Source organism: Lonchura striata, chromosome 2 (assembly GCF_050655825.1).
Source record: "Lonchura striata isolate lonStrDom1 chromosome 2, ASM5065582v1, whole genome shotgun sequence".
NCBI lineage: Eukaryota > Metazoa > Chordata > Aves > Passeriformes > Estrildidae > Lonchura > Lonchura striata.
This window is the reverse complement of record NC_140704.1, coordinates 102,330,496-102,357,245: the sequence shown is the minus strand read 5'-3', so window position 1 is coordinate 102,357,245 and position 26,750 is coordinate 102,330,496. Positions and strand designations below refer to the sequence as shown.

General features: G+C 33.6%; 1 protein-coding gene across 3 annotated transcripts in view; it reads right to left on the bottom strand.

Moving 5' to 3' along the window:
• DSEL (dermatan sulfate epimerase like) overlaps positions 1-26,750 on the bottom strand; it is a 137,676-nt gene that overhangs the window by 30,605 nt on the left and 80,321 nt on the right. For all 3 annotated transcript variants that reach the window (XR_014952851.1, XM_077784520.2, XM_085571893.1), the window contains exon 3: positions 12,763-12,848. Coding sequence is in view for 2 of the 3 variants with exons in the window: in XM_077784520.2 (XP_077640646.1) it covers positions 12,763-12,848 (86 nt within the window). In the remaining variant the exon portion in view is untranslated. The remainder of the gene's footprint in view (positions 1-12,762; positions 12,849-26,750) is intronic.

Below are 26,750 nucleotides of genomic sequence, written 5' to 3'. Positions count from 1 at the left end.
CACACCACAGAGTTAGAATACTCACTCCTTTAATCAAAATAAACACACAATCAGTTTAGAAACATGGTGGCTGGCTACCATGACACCGAGGGAGATGTATGTGATGGGGAAGCAGAGCCAGAACAGGCTGTACACAAAGCGCTGCTGAAATCAGAATATTGACTTGCACTCCCAATGGCACAGCAGGGAGAACATCATTGCTGTACAGACTTGCTATTAATTCTGTTGCCTACATAGGTCATGGCTGTTAAATTAACTGTCTTTAGTGATATATTAAGTTCTCTAGGTTTGTGACAGATTTCGTTCCTCATCTGTTCTGAAGCTGACAGCAGCCATTTCCGCTGCTTCTGCAAATCATACTGAAGCTTTAGGCTTTGTGTGTATGACAGTGACTTTAAGCAGTGTTATGGCTGACATAGAGTTCTCAGTTATTAAAAAAAAGTTATTAAAAGTTATTAAAGTTATTAAATTATATATTTTACTTAAAAAGGAAAAGAAACCCAGCATCCATAAGTGACTTATCACACTTCATGATAGTGTTGATTGTGACAATTTAAAACCCTTTCACTGTATAATATTGTTATATTATTTCACAGAACCACAGAATCACAGAATGGGTCAGGTTGAAAGGCACTACTGTAGTTGTCTGGTCCAACCTCCCTGCCCAAGCAGGGTCGTCCCAGATCAAGTGGCACAGATTGCATTCAGACGGTTCTTGAATATCTCCAGTGAGGGAGACTTCATAACCTCTCTCAGCAGCCTGTTGCAGTGCAGTCACCCACACAGTAAAGAAGCATTTCCTTGTATTTAGTTATAATATCTGTACATCAGTTTCTGTCCATTCTCTCTTGTTCCATTTTAATTATATTGAAAGGAATCCTATTTACATAACTGTATTGATGTAAAAAAACTCTAGAAAAAGATTTAGTGGAATAACCTGAAAGGATGAGAGACCTCCATACAAAATTCAAATTTATATTCCCATTAAGCTCTATAGTATTAAAAGAGCATTGTAGAGACTGTGGAGTGTATTTAAATTACATCTTAACATCTCTAAAAATTTGATAAAAGCAAGGGCTTTTACTCTCTTTCACTCTACAGAGTGAAAGCCACCTACAAAGACTTGCTTTCTACACTATACTCTGATGGAATATATGGTTCTTCTGTGCCAGGAATTCCCTCCAACTGGCTTCAAAGCTGGCCCATTCTAAATGTAATAGGGATGCTAATAGATTTGCAATTTGCTCAGGAATGAAAATCAAAGTCATACCTCAGGCGCTATAAAGTTGTTTAAATAACACACTCTCTATACTAGAATTTCATCATAAAATAAAAAATTAAGGAAAATTTAAAATGTGTCCCACTACAATAAGGCACCTTGTTTACAGTGCAATGCTAAGAACTCCATTCTTATCTGAATAATCAAAAAACATTATATTTTCTGTGCAGTTATTACAGAGTGAAGCATCATACATAAAGAAAACAAACTGGACTGAGATAATTCTAAGATAATATAATTGCTAGCAATGTGAATTGAACTCAAAATCCTTGTATGGAGGATTATATTCAAATTTATAAAGTATCATTTAATGCCAGTTTTTATTTTCTCACATCTTCAGGAAAGGTTGGAGGGTTTTATGCACATGAATAAAGAAAGATCACTGTGAAAATACTGATCCAGAATATGATGTATCTACATACAGTTATTTAGAAAAGTAAATATGTACATGTTTACCTTTATCTTTACCTTTGGAAACATGTACATATATATCATACATAATTTAAAAAAATTTTCTGCCGGAGAATAGTTTTGAGACTGATTGGATTATCTTTGCTAACTCAATTGTGTATAGTACATGAACATCCTATGAGGAGAATAAAAATTGTCTGCTGTTTTAAAAAGTACTTTCATCGCAGGAGATGGGACACAGAACAGCAAATTATTAGTTCCTATCTGCAAGTAGAATTAATTCTTACTGCCATTTAAGCTGATAAGAAATTTAGCATCATTATGCAAAACATAAAAAGTAAGCAGAGGAGAAAAGACCAGTGAAACAGTTGTTGGAACTTTATCACTGAGATCAGGCGGTCAGTTAGCAAAAGTGATTTAATAGCACCTGAGGTGAGCCGTGGTAACCTTGACTGTATTTCACAGAATGGATTAGTTAGAGCCAACCCATCAATGTACATTTGAATCTGTGTAATCAGATTGATTTTGAGAAAAAAAGAAAAAATACTGGAAGTCTGGAATGAAATACATATCCCCCAGGGTCATATAAATGTAGAATCATTTAGGTTGGGAAAAAAAAAAACCTCTAAGACTGTTGAAGAAAGCCATTAACCCAACACTGTCAAGTCCACTACTTTAAACCATGTTCCAAAGTGCCACATCTACACATCTTTAATTACCTCCAAGTGATTCCCCAGGCAGCCTGCTCCAGTACTTGACAGCTTTTCCATGAAGATTTTTTTCCTAATATCAAATCTAAATCTTCCCTGATGTAAGTTGAGGGTATTTCCTATTGACATATCACTAGTTACTTGAGGGAAGATACCACCCCTCCCACCTCACTACAGCCTCTTTCCAGGTAGTTGTAGAGAGCAATAAATTCTCTCCTGAGACTCCTTTCCTCCAGACTAAATAACTCCTCAGCTGCTCCTCATAAGGTTGAAATATCGTGGCATGCTAAATCTGACATTTCTGTGTAATCTTGAAATAGTGGAGAGAATTCTGCTGTCATTTAAATTGTTTGTCAACTTGAACACATCCTTAATAATATTTAACAATAAAGAAGTTTATTCAGATAAGTCACCCTGAGGACAATAGCTGTAGCTAGAATTTATAATATACTCACTTACTGTAGATTTTTAATACATAAGACCTGGTTCTTGGATATATTTACAGTGTCAATAGCAAAGCCACTGAAGAACTTGATAAAAACATTGTTTTATTTTGGAAGAAAATTGGTAATGAACTTCATCAGATCTAGGGTGAATTTCACAGTAAATCCAAACGGAGGAGGACCAAAGCAACAACAGTTGCAAATCATTAGTTAGAGCACTGATGTGGAAAGAGGGGCATACATGGGCTAGTTCTAAAATTCCTTGGTTTATGTAAAATATGCATCAGTGTCTTGAATCTATGCCTTCCACTATCCAACTGGAGTCTTCCAAACAGTGGGTCTATCACATCTTGCTGATAAAATGTTTTTTTCATTATTAATATAAAGTGGAAATAAATTATGAAATATAAAAATGTTTCATTAAATCAATTTCTAGTTTCCTTGTTTGATTTTTTTTAGTAACTGCAGGTGATCATGTAGTATCTATCTCTGACAGTGGAGAATGAACTGATTTGATTTTTTTGGCTGGCTCTTTCCCACGTGAGTATATTGGTCAAGAAGGAAACATAAAAAAACACCTTTTATTGCAATACTGTCATTTTGATAAAACAGATCTAAAAATGTCTTTGAAAGTTTGAATTCAAAATAAAATGAAAGAAATTCAATGTACTGATTATCCAGCTACTGCCCAATATCAATCATTATTAACTGTTGAAATAACTTTAAACATTTTGATGTTGTTTTTCTTGTCCTGTAAATAGTCATGGTTTATTTTGTTCACTTTATTCTACCAGTTCAGTGATAACACCAGATTCTACAGACATCAAATGAATTCACAGGAAAGTAGAATAAGGACAAAATGCAGTGACTTTGAAGCAATTTCAGCTAAACATGAAAGAAAATGAATGACACATCAAAGCATCAGCTTCAAAGACACTCCCAGGTGGCTTATTTCAGAATACGTGTTACAGAAATCGTACAATAAGGTGTTTGAACTTTTCTATTCAAGAAATTTTTGAAGAATCTTTATCAGGGAAAAAAAATTACTGTGTTGAAGGACGACTAAAAATCCAAAGTTAATGTATTCCAAATATGTTTGATAAAAGGATGAATAATAGAAGAAATATTTTGTCTCCAGCTTTTTTAGGGAAAGGTGTTGTGAAAGGGAAATAACTGTGATATTGAAATTGCATACCAATATTTTAGAGACACATTGTTTTGACTTAAAAAAAATCAATTTAGATCACGGAGTATGGTTTTTCCTTGGCTCAATTCTTGAAGCCACATGAGTGCCACATTGATAAAATTCATAGTTGAAGTACAATATTTGGTTGGAGATAAAATTCCAGAGGCAAAATTTACAGGATAAATGAACATGACACAAATTGCAGTGGAATTCAATGGGTGATCAGATGTTTTTTGTGAAGTCTGGAATAATCTACGTAGAAATAACCTATGCAAGTAACTATACTGACAGACAAGAGGCCTGAAGTGTGTTACAATGTGTAGCTATGGGTTGAACTTGAGTTAAATTTACAATTTTCCACTAAACTTGGATGAGTCAAAGAAGATTAAACATTTAAGTGAAACTTATAAATATGACACTTTTTTTTAAACTGAGTTTACAGCTATTAGATACGTGAAATGAAAATAACCATCTAGTTTAGGATGCTAGCTACCACTTCTGAAATCCTTGTCCTGATTGAAAGGAATAGGAATTAACTGTGGTAGACAGAGCCACCATCCCTACCTTCCCTGTTTTTACATATAATCTCCAGATATTGTCAATTTAAGTCTCACTGACATGCAACACAACCTACAGACAAACAAGGCACTTGGAAATCTAGGACTTCAACTTTCCAGCATTGACATATTTATCAAGTTTTTGTATTTGTATATTTCTTGTATGGTGAGAGTACAGATTTCTGTTACAGTAGTTTATGGAGATATACAGGAGTTAGGAGGTTATGTAACACCAGAACTGGCTTCTGGTTTTCAGCTTGAAACAAGATTTCCATCAAAACTTACCTTTACTTTTATCATAAAGTGTTCAAAATATAAATTATCTGCTGAAATAAAATGGAACAGATTTGAATATTTTCTTCTACTAATCCACATAATATTGCATTTTTTCTCTGCATCACAATCAAAATAAAGATACATGAAAAAGACTATGTTCAGTTTACAAAATTAGAACTTCTTCTACAAAGAAACTACTTTAATCAATTTTTAAATTATTTATGCTATATTTTATGAAATTGAGTTTGTAATTAATCCTTATAAAACAATCAGAAAAGCAAAAGTGAACTCTCTTTTAACATTCCAGGGGAGTTTACATTATTTATTAAACAATTCCAATTGTCCTTGTGAGAAAACTAAAATCTTGCTCTAAAAATGTATTTTGTTAATCTTTTTAGTTAAATTTTCACAACCACAATTCTTATTTTAAATATTTAAAATTATTTCTCAGGGATCCCTTTTCCCTAAATTTAATGACACATGTGAATTGTAATGTTTTTGTCTTATTATTCTCTAACAGCCTTATTAGGTTCATGTAATTTAGTAAACTCAATTTAGTTGCTGAAATTAAATTAAACATTTTCCATTATTTGTGTACATTTCATTTACATCTGAATAGCAGAGCTCATATACCTCAACATCAGAAAACATAAATTTGTTTTAAAATTTCAGGCATACAGAAAGTATTAGGTCTGTGACATACAGTTGTGGGCCATGGTTTTCTTAACATGCCTATGTAAATCAGGAATAACTCTGCTAGACTACTGGAAAACACATTCCAAATTAAGAACTGAGAAAAACAGTAAGGATATATTACTGATACTGTAATTTGCTTTGTCCTGGTTTGAGACAGGATAGACAGTTTTCCAGGTATACACAGAAGTTGACATAAAGCTATAAATATTATTATTGTCAAAGCAATTCAGGGCATATTCATATAAGTCACTGAGCTAAAGTGTGAAGCAAATTAAAAATCAAATCAATGTTCTGTTGAAAAATCTTGAGACATAAAAAGATTAAAAGAAATCTAGGACTAATTGAGCAATTATTTTATTAATCAAAAGTCAATACTTTTGAAGTTAAACGTGAGGTCTTCATATTGCAATTAAGACATAGCAAATCAAATACTTTCCTGAAAGAGAACATGGGGATAAAGGTTTGGGAAGGAATTCTCATTCTTTAAAATGGATATAACTCAATCTCTCCCAAAATAAACACTGCTTTTTCAGCCTGCTCTTTCCATGCTAAATTGTCAAGAAAAGGTGAATGCCCTCTGCATGTCTCTTAGGAGAACTTTTAAAAATTCCAACAGCACATTCAAGTTTAGTAAAAGGTAATTTGCATCTTTCTCTGACAGCATGTGCATGCCTGTTCATCCATTTTAATGAGATTCTTTCTCCTAAAATCTCTTATCAGGACTTTTAGTACAGTCAAGTTCAATCCAAACAAATTCACTGTCAAGTTATCCCTGACACCCCAGATTCATTGCTCACTGATTTGTCCTCTGAACTCTTAACACATGGCATCTCTGGGAAAAGGACTACCAGAACAGGAGAAGTCTCAAATAATTTCTAATTTTTCTATTTCTTTTAATTCTAATATCTAATTTTTCTGACATTTTGAATTTGTAATGTATGGCGTGATATGTGATTAATATCAACAATAGGAAAATATCATAAAAAAATGTGATTTTTCAGATTAAATGTGCCAAAGACCTTGTTTTCAAGGGGAGCTCAAAGGACCACTGTCATATTGTGTTTATTTTATGGTTTATTCATTATATCCACAGCAGTTCATTAGGAATTTACTGTTTATAATCTCTCATAATGATATGAGACATTTTTTCTGCATAAAGTAATGGATTTTCCTCTGTATGAAAATGCTTAATATCAAACAAAATTACACATACATAATTTCTTTAATGCTCAAAGCCCTGACATTATAACATCCTTTGTATGAAGGGACACTTAAATTGTAATAAAGTGTATTAAATTGTACAAGAGTGTATTAAATAAGTGAGTTCCTCTAGATTGTGTCTGTAGTTTAAAAAATATTTCAAATAGAATTAAAAACTTATCAGAAAGTCTCAGAAAACTGATTTCCCCAAATGCTAATGCGTTTTGAAGAGTCTATTTTTCAAGTCAAAGTCATTCTTATCAGTGCTAAGTGTGAATACTCCAGCATTCAAGTGCATGAATGTAAAACAGTAGATGAGTCTTTCTCTATAGTCTGTTAAAACGAAATGTGATAAATGAAGCATTATAGATAGGAAATCATAATGTGTGACACTCAGGAAAAGGAATCCACTTGAAAAAATACAAGATAAGTTTTTTCTTTGTTACCTAGCATGCTTCATTCATTCTTAGGCTGGATGAGATTAGCATTCTGGATCACATATTAAAAAGTAACACTATTGACAATCTGCACCAGTATGTTATAAAAAGGTTCAGAAATACTTTTCTGAAGTTTATGGATCTTTATGGTTTTATGGAAAGAGCTGTCCTCATCATCTCACCAGGAAGTGACCAAGTCACTGGCCTGTTGCTACACTAATGAAGTGTGACACATAAACCTCTGGACTTGGCAGGACAAGAGGCATGACCTGACAGCATGACCAGACAATAGGTAGGGATGGTGCCAAGCAGATGTTTGCATCCCTGTGGGTGGCTATAGGAGCCAAGCATCACATGTAACTGCAGGGGATAATTGGAGACCCACTACTAATTCTATATAAGGGTAATTTACCTAGGCAATGGTATCGAAACCATCAAAACTGGATATAGGTATGGAAAAATGGAGCTGACAGGGAAAAAGTAATTACAGAAAAATTATTTGCCAGGGAGAATGTTGGGGTAGAGAAAGTAAGGTGTGGCAGAAAGGAGGTCAAGTATCAAGGAAAGAAGTAGTAAAATGTGGAAATCCTGTGAGAAAACACAGGGGTCCCTATCAAGCAGCCTTGCTACTTGCTCCATTCTGCTGGAGCAGGACAATTATTCAGATCTCTTTCTCTTGGTATAAAAAAAAGTTGATGTGCTTCTAGTTAGGAAGGCTAGGATGGAAGCAGGGTGGAATGGAAGCTATCCCTCTCTTAGGGAACACTTGGATACATCCAGTGCTGGCGCTCATTCCAGGCCTGATAGCATTCAAAACATGCAATGTTATATCTGGGTATCATAACAAAACACTGCTAAACTCTGAAAAATTACTTGCTTGGATCCATCATTCGTTGGAAAGAGAAAATTTCAGAATCTTTTGGTTTAATTACAATTGTTCTCATGGTCTGGATAAGTAACATCCTAAATATTTTTTCATGTTGGTTTAATTATGGTGAGTCTTAGATAACTTTGGAATATGATATCCATCAGATTTCTTCACAGAATGTCAATGAACTAAGCAGAGTGGAAGCTGTTTTCCCTTGGTTTGGAGGAATATCAACACTACAAAAAATTCATTACTAAGAAAATAATCTTTCTTTGGATGACAAGGAAATAATTTGACCTACATAAAAATTATCAGGGATTTTTTTTTCTTTAATTCAATGCTGACAATTCTTAGAAGTCAAAGAAAATAATCAAGGGAACTGTACTGTAATGCTTGGATTTGAATGATATTTTTATTGGTAAACGATGTAAAATTTATCTAGAATATGTATTTCTTAGAGTAAAATACTTCAAAACTGAATGGTGTGATATGAAAGGAAAAAAAAGAAGACTAAAAAGAGAAAGCTTATTTTAGCGGTCAGTAAGAGCTCCCAAGAAAACCAATCTATATTCATTGTTGTAAAGGATTTAAAACCAAATAGGATCAGTTCACTCAACCATATAAATGAAGCAAAAATAAATAAATACATTAAGGGGGGAAAGGGAAATTTTTGATGGGGAAAATATTAAAGGCAATCTAGGCATTACTCAAAACAATTGAGTACCTATAGTTTTCTCTCATGTTTTTCTAATAACATTGATGCTTCCAAAGGTCCCATAGAAAAATTAAAAGCCAATAGACACAAGCAGAAGGTCATACTGGAAAAGAAGTGGTGAAAGAGGGGACATGTTTATATTGAAAGAACTAGGCAATTAAAATCACAAAGTTGTCAAAGAACATTTATAAAACATGAGCCATGTCAGTTTCTAAAAGTATATTATAACATTTGAGGTAAGGAAACACAACATTCTGTGAAGACAGGAAAGAATGAATCTCAAAAATGTCAAAACTCAAGAACTTATACTGAAGAAATATGAAAATAATGAAAGAATTTATTGAAAATTATGGGATCAAAAATATGTGGTTTTTTTTCAGATGTACCATGGATAACATAACTAGTAAAGCACTGATAAATATAACAAATCTTTACATGTTGGGTCATTTGATGCAACATTATAGGGAAAAATATTTATTTGACATACAGATGGGACTTTCCACAAGCTTTATATATTTTTTATTTTTCAATTGCCTAAAGTTGAAATGGTAATAGTCTTATTGCAAGAAAAAAATAATGAACTATGATTAGACTAACTCTGAAAGTCATAATGAATATCTTGAGACTGATTGCATTTAATATTTCCTTAATGACCTTGGTGAAACAAGCTGGAATGCATTTAAGAAATCAAATAAAAACTTGTAAGATAAAATCAATGAAGTGTGTGAGCAGTATTTAATATTGAACATTTGGATAACCTTGAAGACAGAACAATGGAAATTAAATTAAACTTATCAGTGTAACATGTAAGACGTGGACAGTAATAAGACTTAGTAGTACTTTTTCCCAGCACATATATTGATGATCCAAAAGCTTGCCTAATTTCTGAGCAGAGGAAGTTTAATTTTTAGGCTTTACAGCTTCGTAGGACTGAGCTAGGTGACTTAGGAAATCGGCCTATTGTTTGGTTAAACTCTAAGACATGAGAATTTTTCACTTCAGTGAATACTGTAGTTTAATTGCAAACTATAATTTAATTTGGTTTAAATTTCAAACTTAGTAATTAAAAAATATACTGCCCTGTTCCTGACAAAGCAATTTTTTTCTAGATCCTGTCTTGCTTACCTAACTTATAAAGAAAATTATTCCAATCTTTCCATATAAAAGTTTTACAGCTTCTAGAGGTTTTTCATCATCTTTCTTAATTATTCAATATCTGGGTTATCCTCCAATACTCCAACTTTGATATTACTATCAAACAAATGGTAAAAGGTAAATTAACTATTTTTAGCTTATATTTACATTAATTTTCATAGTCTTCTGATAAACTTTGATTCCTTTACAAGATGCAAACTTTAGGTAGTTTGCAAGTGTGGGGGGAAAAAACGAAAAAGCGTCAACCCAAAACTATTTCTTTTGTATAAAGTTGCTAACGTTGCTATGTTGTAGCAGATTTATCTGAAAAAAAAAGAAAAATTGAGAAAGAATTTGATTGTGTTCATTTTTTTTTTCTTAACAGTTGAATGCCATTAAACTGAATAAGATATCAGGTAATTTTATATCTAATCATGAGGTAAAACAAATAAATCTGAAAGTAATGAACTAAACAAATTAAATGCACCAATTGAGTGAGATTTATTGTCACCAAAAGAAGCAATCATGTATGCACTTTTTTGGGCTTCATTTCGAACCCAGATACCTGCTAGAAAGAGCTTTTGTAGATATTTGTGATTTTTTTTTACTTCATAACTTAATTGTCTCTTTGATTTAATGACTTTTTCTTAAAATTACTGTTGCAAACAACAGTGACAGCATGTGATCAGCAATTTACACTCTGATCATCATAGCCTGTCAACTATTTTATATAAGTTAAAAGCATGTTCTTCCTTTTTTAACTGCAGTGATAGGTATGAAGAACAGTCACTTTTTTTCCTATTTTGACAACCCTTATAAATCAAACCAAAACAGAACATGTTAAAGTATTGTTGTCTTCATAACACTGTGAAATTGTAGAATCTATATGGAAAAAGATCTTTCCAGGACAGACACATTCCACATTACTATAATTCACACTGATGTGTTGGGCAGATTTGGCTGGCTGATGCCTGTCCAATTTCTCTCTCACTCAAAAGGACAGTGGGATAAAATGGAGCAAAGATAAAGACAGGGGGATCATTTAATGTTTACTGTCAAAACAGACTCAACTTGGTGAAAATAAATGTAGCTTATTGCTGATAAAAATGTATTTATACAGTGAGAAACAAGACCAAATCCTAGAACAGATTCTCTCCACTTCTCATATTCAGCTTCACTACTCCATGCCTGTCTCCTCTTTGATCCCCTGTCTAACAGGCTTATGAGGAGCTGTGGAGCTGTGATCGTTCCATAACATCTTCTCTCTGCTGCTGTTCCTTCTCTCACTTCTCCAACATGGATTCTGTGCACAAACTGCAGTCTTTCAGTATAAACCTGTTCCCATATGGTCTCTCCAAGGGCTACAGGCAACCTCTGCTCCAGCATATGGAGCACCTCCTTCCCCTCTTTCTTCCCTCACCTTGTCATTTGCAGGGCTGTTTCTCACATTTTTTCCTCACACCTCTCATTGCTTCATGGTTTTCTTAAATATCTTTCCTCAGATGTATCACCACTCTGGCTGAGGTGTTCAGCTGTCCCCTGAGGTGTGTCCATTTTGGAGCCAGCTGAAACCAGTGCTTTACAGGGGTGACCCTGCAGCTCATGGGCACCTGCATCCTATATACTTGAAATGGCACTTTCAAAAATGGAAGTTTAATCAATAAAATAGTTATTTGCATTTAGACCTTTGAGGAAACCGTGACTTCCTTAATCTTATTAAGAGTAGATTGCATTCCAGTTCTTTCCTACAACCATTGGAATACAGTTAAGGATTTCTAAGAAGTTAAGGTCTTCTATGGAATTCTTTAATATTTTGTTAAAGTCTTTATATTTCAGGCATCCATCTTCACTTTTATGACAGGTTTTAAGAAAAATTAGGTCTTAATTTTTCATGGTTCCTTAAATACAGCTCAGTATTGAAAATTAATGTGAAAACATAAGGACACTAGTAAAAAAATTATTTTGCACAGTGACACTTTTGCAACAGTTCTGTTAAAGAAGAAAGGAATAAAAAACCCAATCAAATTGAGCGGCCTGGTAAGTAATGAGGTACTTTGTATACAGGAGGGTATATAGAAACTTGTGGAAATGTGTGTTTCAGTTTCCCATGGCTTTCCATGGCTATTAGGCATACACCAACAGGGACTGACATCAGACAATCCACCCTTACAAGATGTGGTTGAACTGAAACAGAAACATCAGTTCAGATCTCACCTGTAATGACAGAATACCAGTTTGCAATTTGGTGTTACCAAAGGAAAGAACATTTAGCTCCAAGGGAATACCTATCTACAGACTGAGTAGACATTGTCAAAAGTGTCACTATTAGACATCCTGCCTAGTATTCCTAGCAGAAATACAAGGACCCAACAGCTGCTGGGCAGATGCTGAATTATTTAGTTATGCTGTAAGCTGCTCAAGAGCCATCAAAAGAAAATGAATAAAGTTATTAAGGTTAGGAAGTGTTCATAAGGAAATGTGCAAGCTTAAAATTAAGTACTGGACATGATGACAAAGTTGACAAAACATAGGTTTGAGCTGCATACCTTAACATACCTGTGAATATCTTGATTTTGCAAGTCAAGGACAAAAATTTCAAAACTTGATATGTATGGTATTGACCCTTTCTATTCACCATCAATTGCATAATAGCAACCTTGTAGTCCTTTCTTGAATCTGACATCTTTCTCAGACCTTCTAATTTCATATCTGTGCATCTTACTTTTATTGTAAATATACATAGATAAAAATATATACTTATGATATGTAATTATCCAGTTATTCTGTATCTCGTGCTTATCCCCTAGACACTATACATTAGCCCTAATATTTATAATGGAAGGCACCTACCTGCTTTCCATCAATAATATTTGAAATCCATGGTATTGTAGATGATGATGAACTGTTCCCAAAATAAAACTCACGTAACTTGTCCCCTGTGTACAGAAAGAAATGGTAACAATTTAGTTAAATCAATCCTCAAATTGATTTAAATCAATGAAATCCCTTGTGCAGATGCTTTTAAATTGGCTTAAGGGTAGCTAATATTGGTGTAACTTCTTCATTTGATCTAGAATTTAATCCTATTAAATTGGCTAAATTTTTTTGTATACACTGGAGCCTTAAGTCTAGCAGCCTGAATTCAATTTCGTGCTGAAGGGTCATGGGTCCTCAATGAAGTTAGGACCTATAATGACACAGCAATTTTAGAAATTACTTCTGATGGCTCACTAATCATCTACAAAAAATAAACAAAGCTTTGCAATAAATACTAATAACTAAACAGTGTTCTGAAGATTTTATATAAGGGATAAAGTTATTTAAAACTTCTAAGCATCAAAGAGTGGTAACAGGCAACAAATTTTATGAAAATGATTACAAAATTAATTATATGCCATGCATTTTTGCTTTCTTTGCTCTGTTTCCAGCTTAAATTTTCCTGCTGATTATTGCTGGGCCAATGAGTTTTGGCACAGTACTGAAAAGGAAAATATGCATGACCATCTGTCAGCAATGGTTCCAGTTCATCAAAATTTCTAGTCTCCATTATGTGCAAGACAAAAGTACCTTTGCCTGTCTTGGGTGCAGAATGCAAGGAAATAGATGAGAGAAAAAGACAAACAAACAATCTTTTCAAATTCTCTCATCAGAGAGAAAATTAAATTATTTTTTATCAGTACATAGAAATAAATATTTTTTCTACTCTTTTATGGTTCATGTCCATTTCCAGCTGCTTCAAATTGTGACTGCATTCAGTCAGTTACATGATTATATACAGACTATTTTTGAGATTTCAGTAAAGCAGGCTGGTACTAAAATGGAAAGAAGTACCTCAAGTAAGATAGAGGATAAGAAGAAAGTAATTCCAAAAACTGATGCTCCGTCTCATTATCAATTTCAGTTTAACAAAAATTGTAGTTACTCCTCAGTTAGCACTGGTACATTTGCAGTTGCAAAAATGCTGCTTCTTTCTCTGATTTTGACTTCAGTGTGTTTCTGCTAGATTTGGATCAAGATGGAAAACACAAACCCTGTCTGGCACAGAATCTTTTGCTTACAGTCCCAGCAGCTTTGTTTCATTCTTCCATGTCAATAGAATTTAAAATATTTTTAAAAAGTAATTTCCTACTGGTTACCCTGAAAGGCTTGTGCAAAGCAAGGTGCCTTTTAAATACATAGAGATATGGTCACAAACAATAGCAGTTGCTATGGGAGCAGAGCATAGTGTCTTATGCAGACGTGAAGGAAGAGGAATGGAGAAACACAAATATGGTACAGATTGGCCCAGGAGCTCACTGGCTTTAAGCACAATATTAGTTCCCCTAAATATGCTCTGGTAAATCACATTTGTACATCAAGGGATGCAAAAGTTTATATTTAACTGAGTTGTGTTTACTTACATAAGGCAAGATTTATGGTCACTGGGAGGCTCATTAGCATTGATTTTCATAGTCCCCACTTAGAAGTAATATGTCCTTGATATAGGAAATTATCCAGTACTTATATAAAGACCTAGCTGGAATAATTCCATGTATACTTAGCAGATTTGTATTATCTTGTGGCAGAGTCAGACAAAAAAATCCAGCTTTCCTGAACAATTGCATCAACCTTATTTAAAAAATCCCTGCAAACATATACGAGTGCAGTAATGACAGTGCTAACTCTGTTCCAATTTCTAAGGTCAGAAAGGGACATTTTCAAACCAGGAACCAGTCAGCTCAAGAAGGACCAAATAGCATTATATTTCCTTCAGTAAAACATAAAAGGTATACAGTTACTTTGATGACTAACAAGGAAGCCTGTAATGTGTACATGTAACTTTCCAACGTGGCTGAAGCAAAAGGAGGTTTTTTTGACTAGGAAGATGGAGTTTTTAGCAGATTGAGAGAAGACTTGGGGATTTACTTGCAGGTTGTCCAAACAATTGCCTCAAACTGTATTATCTTGATGGGGAAGAAGTCCTTAAAAAATGTCTAACATCTTGTCTAATTTGTGTTCATTTCTTTTAATAATATTATCTCTATGAAGGAATCTTTAAAAATGGTCATTTTACTCATACAAATATACAAATTGATCAGATATAGGAACCTGTCAGAACAGCTAATTGACCTTATTATATATGTTTCCATTTAATATTCCTATTTATACCTTCTGGTGAAATTATTCCAGTTAACTCTGATTCAGTTGCCCTTAGACTTGCCAGTCCATGGAAAGCTTAACTGCTCCCTTTTCATACCATTTTTTCGCACTATCTGCTTGCATGTTGTATTTTTTTTGTCTTTTCTCCACAACATGAATACAGTTGTCTTTTTCTCTGGACTTTTAAAATTTATTTAAATTTACTTCAGAGTAAATTTGTGAAGTTGCTTCAGCAACTTTACCATGAGCATTTTCTTCTTGCCCTGGCATAAGAGCACATGCTGGCGTTATCTGGATGAGAATGCTTCCCTAGGGATGTGACATGCGTGGACACATAACTGCAGGCAACTGTCATAAAATACTGCTGCTTAGCAGCTGTGAACTTTAGCTGGGGCTACTTAGTGAGTGTCAGGACATCCTGACAGTGTGAGCACAGCCAGCTGGCAGGGATGGTGGAACTCATGAGACCTCTGGTAGCTCCACTGATTACAGTAACCAACTCCATAGGCTTTCAGTGCTTTAGGTATTTATGCACATCACTGTTGAGTGGCAAACATGTTAGTATAAACTTATTAATTAATATACAAGCGATTAGCTTTCTACAAGCTTGAGTGCTTAACTGGAATGGAGTCAAAAGAATCCTGGTTATTCTAAAGTCATTCAGATGCTTCAGAAATATTTAATTCTACTGCTTCTTTGTAATAAATACCAGATTTAAGGCCTGTGATTTTTGAAAATGATTGGATCCTGAAATGGATACTGCCAGAATAATAAATACGAAATTTGAAAATGTCGTAGCCTACTTTCAGTTCCTATCAATATTCCTGAAAAAGTGACAAAATATGGCATTCATTGTTAAGATTTCTTCTATCTCCCTTGTTGCTCAGTTACAGACTGATGTTTTTAGGCAAAGCAGCTGGTTTGAGTCTGACTGAATGTGCTCTTTTAGTCAGGAGTGGTTCAGTATTGATAAAGACTGAGGAATCACAGCGGTGCTAGCTTGTTAAACATTGAGATAATGATAGACCTAGAATTAACCAGCTGATAAACCAGCAAAGTGATTAAGTTATTTCCATCTACAGAAACTCTTGGTCTTTTACTGGAAGACTGAGGCAATCCATGCAGTCAGACCTTGCTAACAGCTACAAAAAAGGCAGCATGCTTTTTTTGGTTTTGTTTACAAAAAAATCCGAACACTGCAAGTCATGCTGGTGATAAGGAGGGTACAGAAATTTCCTTAGCTCAGGCAATAGCTTCACAGACAAAATAAATTGAAACGTGCCACCTCTATCACCAAATAAGCAATCATTCTTATGCCCTCAGCCATTTTTCCCAATGTTTGTTGCCCCCACCTTCATCTTAGCACTATAATCTCCACAGCGACAGTGAACTAGAATAAAGGAATAATCTAACATAAAATTATCCCCTTTTTTCTTTCCCCTGTAGTTAATGACAGAAAGATGAATTAATATCAAAATATATGCATGCTAACTTGTATCAAAATCCACAAATTGAGTTTAACAGCCATGGCAGAAATAATCATCTATTACATTTTTAGTTTGTAATGGTTATATTCAATACAAACCAAAAGAAGGTGAGAAAATAAAAAATAAATCAATGGTTTCAAATCTGGAAAATGTACTTTAAAATGAAGATTGAAACCAAATAATTATTGAAATGATGTTAAATCTTGTCTTTATTAGTTTTATAGTATAATTTAAATTTCAATTATATTTATATTTACTATTTTATTAAATTATGTGCTGATTTGTGGTTCAAATTCTCTTGCAAAAATAATTTTTAAAATAGATGTCCAGAAAAAGACTTTAATTACATATTCTAAAGAACTAATTTAAATTCCTTTTTTATTCTTCTGGCTTTTCTGAGAGACAAATCTTTTAACTCCAATGGCTGTGAAGCAAGACAAAATCATTGCTTTTGGAGCATGAGCACACTCCAAGGTGTTCAAACTTAGTTATCATAGTTTTCACAAACATGGTGTCCAAATTCTTGGGCATGACAAGGAATAGGACACCCAATTGTACTAGAGAAAAAAAGTAGATTGCCTATGGCATCTATCATCTCCAGCCAAAGGATGTAATTTACTAATTATTGTGTAAAGAAATTTTGAAAATATGTATTGTATCATGAAATTGTAAAGAAATAAAATACTTTATTTTATAAAGTAAAGCAGGAAAAGTAAATCTTGATAAATTTGTTTATTACAAGTGGTTTACTATGATGTTATGCTCTCCTTTGAAATTTTCATTTTTAAAATGCAAGAGAGAGATCCTATCAGTAGCTGAAACAGTAGTAGGTAGGCTAGTCTCTCATGTTAACAAAGTAATTAAAATTCACATCTCTTTGTAAGATCCAATTATTTTCCAGACTGTGATACAGTGACTATACTTTGAAATGAGGATATCTGCCACACAGTGTTTTAAAGACACATGAAAACTCTAGAGACATTTTCTCACAGGTCCCAAATTGAATTGGATAGAAGCTTAGTGATGCAAACAATGTAAAATTAGATTAAATAATTTAGTGTTTTAGCAAGCGTCCTAAATGTTCTTACTATTTCACTAAGTATAATAATGTATATTGTGCATAAAGAAAATTATTCGGACAAACAAATTAGACTTTAGATTAAAATACTGGTCATAGCAAAGGTTGTCTTTTTGTAGATGGGCCTCAATACATTTAAATTAGAAAGACATTTACTGGATATGGCAATGCTGAACCAAGTAAATGACTGACACTAGGAAAATATTATCCAGGCCATTCAAGAGCATTTATAAAATAATTGCCTGGGAGCTTAATTTCAAAAGTGTCCTAATATAATTTCCACTGAGAATGCAAAAAAGCTTTTTTTCTAAAATAAAAAATCCAACATTTTCCTTTCTTTAAAAGTCATGCCATCATAAAATCGGTCTGTTTAATGCTGTTATGTGGTTCGTTATGTCTGCTGAGGTTTAATCACCAGCAGGATGGAGGACAGAATTAGGAGGGTAAAAGTGAAAAAACTCATGGGTTTAGATAAAGACAGGTAATTAAGAAGAGCAAAAGGCACATGGACAAGCAAAGCAAATCAAGGAATTTACCACTTCCCATTGGAAGGCAGGTATTCAGCCATCCCCAGAAAAACAGGGCCACATCACAACAAGGATTTGAGAAGACAAAACCCATCACTCCATACATCCCTTTGTGGAGTTCATTGGTGTCTTCTTCTATTGGGGTATTTTTATCTGACTATCTTCAGTGTCAAGACAGATTGTAAGAACATGAGACTGTGGATGCTCCTGGTTCCCACTTGCAGAAGAATGGATTATCTTCTTTTGCCTCTCCATTTACTACTTGTTTTTTTCCCATAGTTTATACGTAAATATTTATCAATTTGAACATTTTCACACAGTATATAATTGTTTAATAACACCATCTAACTTGTTTTAATCTTTCTTTACTTCAGGGGATATCTTTGTGAATGTAAAATTCATAGGCAATATTATATTTTATTTAAACTAGGCCAATGTTAATTTAAGTCCACTTGATGCAAATTTTGTCACATGCTAATCATTCCCTAGCAGTCATAATCATTGGCAGAAGAACAAATGACCAGTATAAGGTTCAAATTTCTAATTCTAGTCCTTAAGAACTTGAAACTAATTGACTCTCTCCAGCTATGAATCATAATTAGATTAATAGGATTGTCACTTTTAAAGAAAGAAAAGGGGAAAAGAAAATTAAAGGATGCTAGTAGCCTTTTAAATCTGAATCAGCCACTGGAAGAAATGGCATATTGTACCACAGAAAAAATATCAGGTGACATGATCAAAAATTAAATTCTTCTGCAGAAAAGTTTATTTCCATTGGTATGTGTCCTTGTTATTGTGGATGCATTAAAAGTAAAGCTGCCTGAAACCCCACAGAAAAAGCACCTCTGTCAAGACTTGAGAAAAACCTCTTTGTGATGAGTCTCTAGGGTTAGACATCATATAAAAAGAGCTCAGATTAAACTGACCTTACAAACCATCCACCTGTCTATCTTATTATATTGGTTTCACCTAAACAACAACACAAAATAATCCTGAAAGTTTTCCAATTCTTCCCTTTCTCTTCACTAAAAAAAAAAAAAAAAAAAAAAAAAAAAAAAAAAAGAAGTAATTCTTTTGCTCATGGGATGATAAAATACTAATACTGTAGATGAGAAATCAATGCCATTAATTGTATTAAAATTTGATCTAAAAGGATAGACATAAAAGATTGCTTTTGTTTTTCATATTTGTGGGTATGGCAATATTTTAGTTCTTTTTAAATAGCTAATAATACTGAGAGAAAATGATTGAGAGAGTTGGTTCCTTCTGCTTGAAATTCTTCCTTATGCAAGAAGACAATGTACTAATACTTATATAAATATGCATAGAATAAACATTCCTCTTCAGAAAAAAAACATGAAAATTTCTAAAATTATTTCAGTTACTTGGTTCTCAATACCACAGAGTGCCATATTCTGATTATGTTTAATTCCCTACTCAAACCGTAACCCCTGTTATAAGTTCTGCACAATAAATCAAAGAATATCAACAATGAGCAGAACAACATAAATATTGTTTTAAATATGTGTGTTGGAACATTAGGAACACTGTGGAAGAGACTGTCCAATCTCATTAGCCTTTCACCTTAAATGCTGTACATGTTAGTTATTCTTCTTTTATTGTGCTGTTCTTATGGGAAAATTTCAAAACCATAAATGTCCTACCTAGAGCACTTGCAAACCTTCTTAAATGAGAATTCATGAGAATGGAGGTGGGGAGAGGGCTTTACCTAGAACTATTTTCCCAGACTCAGATTTTACATAAGGGAGCTTTTATGTTTTTGGTTTTGTTTTTTTTTTTTTTTTTTGAATGAAAATCAAAAGATGCAATCTAAACAAGTCTATGCTGAAGATTTTTCACACAGAAAATCAGATATTTTTCTTTTATTTTTCCAAGGAAAGCATAATGTCTAGACAATTCTAACATACTGAAAGAGGGTCAAGACTTGCTGAACAACTGTCAACCCCATTTCTTCTAAACAGAGAAAGGCCAGACATGTCTAGAGAAGAATTAGGATGCATCTAAATCAGAAAGGAACTAAAAAAATTTAAAAAAAATAAAAATAAAATCTTAGAAGATACAACCTCAGTGAAACCAGATACAATTATATTGATCTACCTTTCCAGGATCTTAATATTCAAAATCTAAATCTTAATACTCTAACTTTTTGTTTTCTCTTTTTCTCACCATACATAGTGGGAGTTTATATTATAGAATAAATAAAGGAAACATTATGTGTGCTTCGAGTATGAGGAGGTGTTTATTCTGAGTTGAAGTTTTTATTTGCTTTAAGATTGCTTGGAGAAAACTAGAACCTGAAAATTTCTAGAAATAGAAAATTGAAAATTATCTTTGTATGAAGGACCTGTACCAACCCCAGAAGCTTGTATTCAAATCCATGTAATAAAATTTGCATAAATATATAAATAAAAATAAAATTATTGGATTAAACTTACTAAATATTGATATCAATTTATTTTAAACTAAACATTAAAGTGTTTCTTCAGAGGCCAGATCCACAGAATCATGGAATCATGCATGATAAAATGGTTTGTGTTGAAAGTGACCTAAAAAATCCTCTAATTACATCTACATGTAGAAGAAAATTAATAATAATAAGAAAAAGTAGCTGCTTTGCCAAAACACAGACTAGATATCACTGAAACATATTCTATTTGAACCATTGCAGCATCCGGGTATGATGTGGGAATCTACCAAGGAATTAGTTAAGTAGGGAATTTTGAATTCTTACTAACAGGATGTTGATGTGTTCTTCACCTGTTACACTGTTTACCTAGAGGTAACAATAATATAGGAAACAGTATTTTAAGCCTCTCTGCTTCCTCCAGGGTACTCTGCCCCTGTAGTGGCAACCCTTACAGAGCTAGGTCACTACAATCCTGAAGAGCATCACGATTCAGTATATTTTGGGGAGATATTTAATTGTTGCCCTGATGTCTTTATGTATGCAGCTGCTCTGTCACTGGCCAGAACTCACAAGTTTCCAGTTACATATCGAGTTTATGTTTTCCTCAAGGCAAAAATTCCAATGGGTGCCTGTTAATTTTGTTTACGTTTTGAGAATACTTCTCCAGTTGCATTGTAAGGTCAGGTAGTTGGTTTCTTCCCCCATTTCTTCTTACATTTCATCACTCAAATAATGAATACAGCTTGTCTCTGGCACACCTTGAATTACCTAGTTTGCTTTGAACTGGAAGCAGCTATAGCCAAATCTAGGTTCAAATAAAAAATATAGTTTGTGTACAGATGACAGGTGTGTACAGATGATTTGGATAAATGCTGAATGTTGAATACACCATAAAATTAGTTCTCAACATTTTAATTTTAAGAATCCAAGGAATTTATTATCGTAACATATTCATAATTAAACTTCATGACCTCAGAGTGACTGCAAGCTAGAAATGGGTTGCTTTGCATTGCAGTTGACTCTAGGTAAATTTCTGACATTTGTGACTTACTTATGTAAATGGATCCTTCCAGAGAAATAAATTAATCTACATTAAGGATGTCTCATGTCTACACAGGGCCAGGCTGCTACAGATAACTAGGACTAAAACATGGTCTTTCCATCATAGCTATAATACTGATACCCATACCACTGCAAAATCAAATCACACTGATCAGGAGGGAACTTTAAATTTATTTATGAACCATTTGTCTGTTCATATACATTCTGTATGCCAGGAACATGTTTGTTAGATGTGTGATCTAACACAGTGCTTTTAAGGCACTGAACTTTGAAGTCACAGTAAATATTTTCTTCCAGTAATGTATTTCTGAAGAATTCTCCAGCCCCTGCTTTTGTCAAGACCATAATCCTAAGCACAAAAATAATATACAGTGCTGTCAGCCAGTTTTGAAAAATAAAAAAAAGGTTTGATTATGCTGCTGCTTGCTGTCATAACTCTGTATTTATTATTAACTACACTTGAGGATGCATTGCAAATTTATTTAGCAGATTTTGTCCAAAATAGCTGTGCTAGCTGAATAGTGTAAAAGAGCAGATATGACTTGAGATATTGCTTTTCTCCCTAGACTGAAGATTAATGGCTCCAAAAAGATGAAAGCAGGAGGATAAAAGCATGATGTTTTCAAAGATAATTCTACTAGTGGCAATCATTATCACTGGATGAAAACAAATAAGTCATTTTCATTATCATGTGTCCTGAAAGGAAGCAATATTCACTGTGAAAGAAAATAATGAAAGAGGGGAAATTAAAGGCTTTGAAAAATTAACATTGATTTCAGAGTGCACCTGGACTTCCATTTCCACTGTTTTGTCTTCAAACACCAGCTCATATTCAGAGAGGTTTTGATAGCAGACAATACAGGATTTAATGCAAAGTAGACCAGACGTAACCCAATCAAGGGCTTTTCTTGTAAGAACAAAAGCTTTTCATAACTAAATGTCCTTTTCACTTCTAGTTTTTTGTCTTGTAGTATATCACTTCACATGATGGGTGTCATTCAGGCTTTGGGAACAATTTATTTTCCCAAGCAGTAGAAGAAAAGCCAAAATGAAAACCTCCCCTCCTCCCATTGCCAGTGTCCAAAACTAAAGTAAGACATATCAATTTTTTAGCCTCACATAGTAACTGAAATAATGTATAGAAGAAAGTAAACTAATTAAATGGCAAAAGAGGTAGCATTACATTGTGTAATGTATCATATTTTGCTCTGTTGTGTTAAAAACAGGGATATGCTGCAGGGATATTCTACAGTACATTAAATCAGCCATTGCAAAACTGACTAGATCCTCTTTCAACTCATACCTACTTCTTACATAACTGATCTTGGCTTTCTGCTTTGTTTACCATTCATTTATAAACTCATATACTGTCTCTCAGACAATGCATTTTTTATTGATCTGATTGTCCTATTAAAATTGTTGTCTGACTTAGTGTCTGGCATCTTAATGCCAAATTTTAACTTCTACTTCATGCTGGCCCTGCATATATTCCCCTGACACTTCTCAAATTCTGCCTAGCCTAGTCCAACTAAAATGTCCAATCTCCCCTGACACAGCTTCATTCTGCCAGATTAATTCTTCCTTGTGTTAAAATAGATAACTCAAGCTTATTTTTCTCTTTCAATTCTGGCCTGAGATTTTTTATGTATCTGTTGGCTACCAAAAATTCATTCTCGTGTTTTTCTCCAGTGCCTCTTTCTTCTACTATTCATATTTTCTGTATTTTCTGAAATTAAAAAAAAAAGTTTCTTCCTGTTTTTCTTTCCAATAGAAGTTGTGCAGTCAGAGTGAGACAATGGCAATGAAAATCTGAAACTCTGTGATTTGGTTACTCCAACTCATATGGATAATTCTCAGATAGACTAGTATGAATATCAGGTTATGGATGATTATTTGAACTCTTATTATGAACTTTTGAGATTAGCCACAGCAGTCTGGTAAAATTTTTTTTGGTCAAAGGAGGTACATGTTTCTCAATCAGGGGACACCAAGACTTTTGTAGTAACAAGGGCAGAAATCTAATATTTTAAAGCATACAATTACTGTTAATATATCTTGAAAAAAAATCCTGGAAAATGGAAGAAAAAGTATGATTTTGAGAACCCTTAAACTAACATTAAACATAATTGCAGATTTAATTACAAAAGTTTGAAAACTATAACAGATGTTTGGAATATCAACAGATGGGCAAGAGCATATTTGACATATGAGGAGTTACTGACCCATTCTGTTTGATCTGTTCTTTATTGCAATTAAAAAAAAAAAAAAATCACTCAAGAACAGACACCACAATATATAAGCAGAAGTATTTCTAATATACCAGTCTGGAATTCAGTGTGTCTTTTTTTCCCTTAGCTGAACTTTTAAAATTTAGAAATTACTTTTTTGGCTTTCCAATGAATATACACAAGAAACTCCAGCTTTATTGATTTCTTGGCAGATTTTGATGTTCTGTTCCATTCTCTTTTTATGACCAAACAGCAGCCAGGACTAGGATAAGAAGGAATTAGCTATGCATGAATCATAGACAAAGGGATAATAATGATCCTGAGTTTATTTTAGGCCAAACATATGGAAATTTAATAGTTTACAGTCTACCAAAGATTTATCAAAGCTTCAATTAAATTTGATCTTGATATTTATTAGTAAACCACTAAACATTTCTTCATTCAGGTAAAATCAACATTTGTTAATATGCATTCATGTCAACCATACAAGTCAAAGATAAATGTCAATCTGTGTCAGAACAACAGAATATAACCTAGACTTCAATGCCATTACAAACTTTTGTCTTTATAGTTGCTTTTGCCTAAAATAATATAATATTTTACTTTTTAACACAAAATGTAATTAAGACTGTACTTTTAGTAGCAGTCCTGAATTTCCTCCCTACTTTTAATATTACTCCTTTACTTCTTGTACTTTTAGGTACAAAAGCCCTTTTATTTTCTTTGAGAGATGGCTTACAGGGACAGACAGAGATATGTGCCTTTATTTTCTGTACACCTCACCCACAGTGACAAGTGAACTCTGTTTTAATGGAGGTGTAAAATTTTGCCTGCTAGTTCCTAAAAATTGTTTATCACAGAACTTTAGCAGCTGTAATCTTATATTTCCCTGTTGACTCAACCTATTTCAGCCTGGATGAAGAGATAAAATTCTTCAAGTTCTGCTACTTCATTTTCTGGAATCTTTATTTTCTGCCCTTAAAAAACAGGCTATACCACAGAAATCTGTAACAGCAACTTCCTGAAAGAAGATCAAGCAAGGAAAATTCAACATTGAAATTTTGTCTGAGTGTCACAGATGCTTTCAACAGCTTTAAGTCAGGAGTAATACCTCCATTGTGTTAGACTTTTTACAAACATACAGAAAAATTACAAAAAAAAAAGCCCTCTTCCAAAGAGCTTTTTTGTGGGGGTAGATTTCCCCTTTGTCCTTCAGGTTTTTTGCATTTTTAAAGACTAATGAAGAAATGTTGTCCTGAAGCTTTAGTCTCCAAGTAGACTACTAAAGGCCTTGATATACCTCAGTCTGGAATACTTGCACACTGTAAACTATAACATGTCTGATAAACTGTTTATTGAAGTATAACCTACTTCCACACAAACTGTGTGATGTATTCCATAGGAATTTGTGAATCTTAAGATGACCGATACTTCAAGAATATGTCACATTATACCCTGAACTTAAGACTTCCTAACAAATTGGAAATGAAAATTTTCCTATGGGTGGCAAAACACACATCTTCTCTTGAAAAACTTTTTCTCAACTAGTGCTGGCCTTCAAAGTTCATTGTGAACTTACTGAACATGAAATTAAAAACATAAAAGCAACAGCACATGGAGAGCACTGAGGCCTTTTCCCATTCTCACAATGCCCCACCAGGGTGGTGCTCGGGGTTCACATGAAACTGGGAGGGGGACACAGCAGGGACAGCTGACCCTAATTGAGCAAAGGGTTATTCCATACCTTCGGGTGCCATGCTCCACATACAGAGCTGAACTATGAATCACTGGAAGATGACAGTTCAAAGCTGTTGTTTTGTTGCTGTAACCCATTCTCTTTACTTGTTAAGGAGTTCTCTTACATAGTCACAATCTTTCTGCTTGCAAAAGAAACACACTTGGAAATTTATCCCCCTGAGTTTTTTGCCATCTCATTTTCAGCATTTTAGACATTTTCCTAATTTTTTTGTTTATTTTTTTCTCTTTAAAATAATATTCTGTAGTAGGAGAGAAGCAGAATCACAGACTGTCCACTCAATCTTCCCCCAGTAAAACAATATGGTGGAGTAGGCTGGAAGAAGGTAATCTCACAGGCTGCCATGAATTATATAAACTTCCAAAGCAATTTTGACCATGAAAACGAAGAAAAATTGGCCTACAAAGAGCTATGACCTGCAACAAAGAAGAAATTGTTCCTAAGATCAGAATTTGTTTAAGCTCTCAGAACATTAAACAGTGCAAAGTGCAAGTATTTTTAATCTCGGTCTTGTGTACAAACTGTTTTCTGTAAGAGAACAAAAAACGTGTAGACAGAAATACATTGGTGGTTTTATTTCCATTAACAATATAAAATGACTTCTGCTAAAAAAAAACCCATATTTTTGATACTTAATTACTTCGGGAATTTTTGTTTCTTTGTTTATTCTGGTGTTGTTGTTATTGGTGGTGGTGATTTTATTCCACAGAAAATATTATTGTTTCATTTGAACATAGGCATAATTCACAAATTTTATTCTGAAATTTAGAATAGTCTAGTTTGGTAACATTGTAAAAGCTGAGTTATAAACATGAACATCAGCTTGAATTGCAATACTTTCATTCGTAGATATCAACACTTTTTCCTTTGTCTTCATAATGTCATTGTTTGTGGTAAGTCACCTCATAGAAAAGAAGAACTTTGCAGTCCCCAGTTAATTCTAAAGATCATCTTGACTATTCAAAAGGTGAACACCTTGTTCATCTTGTATATGGAGATGTGGGGAAGGAAGTCCTTGTGGCCCTAAGGACAGAGAGAAACTCCATTGGAAAGTTGTATTACCTAAAGATAAGATGATACTATACATATCCAGGTATTAGGAAATTCCCTATCTGAAAGATAATGTTGCACTG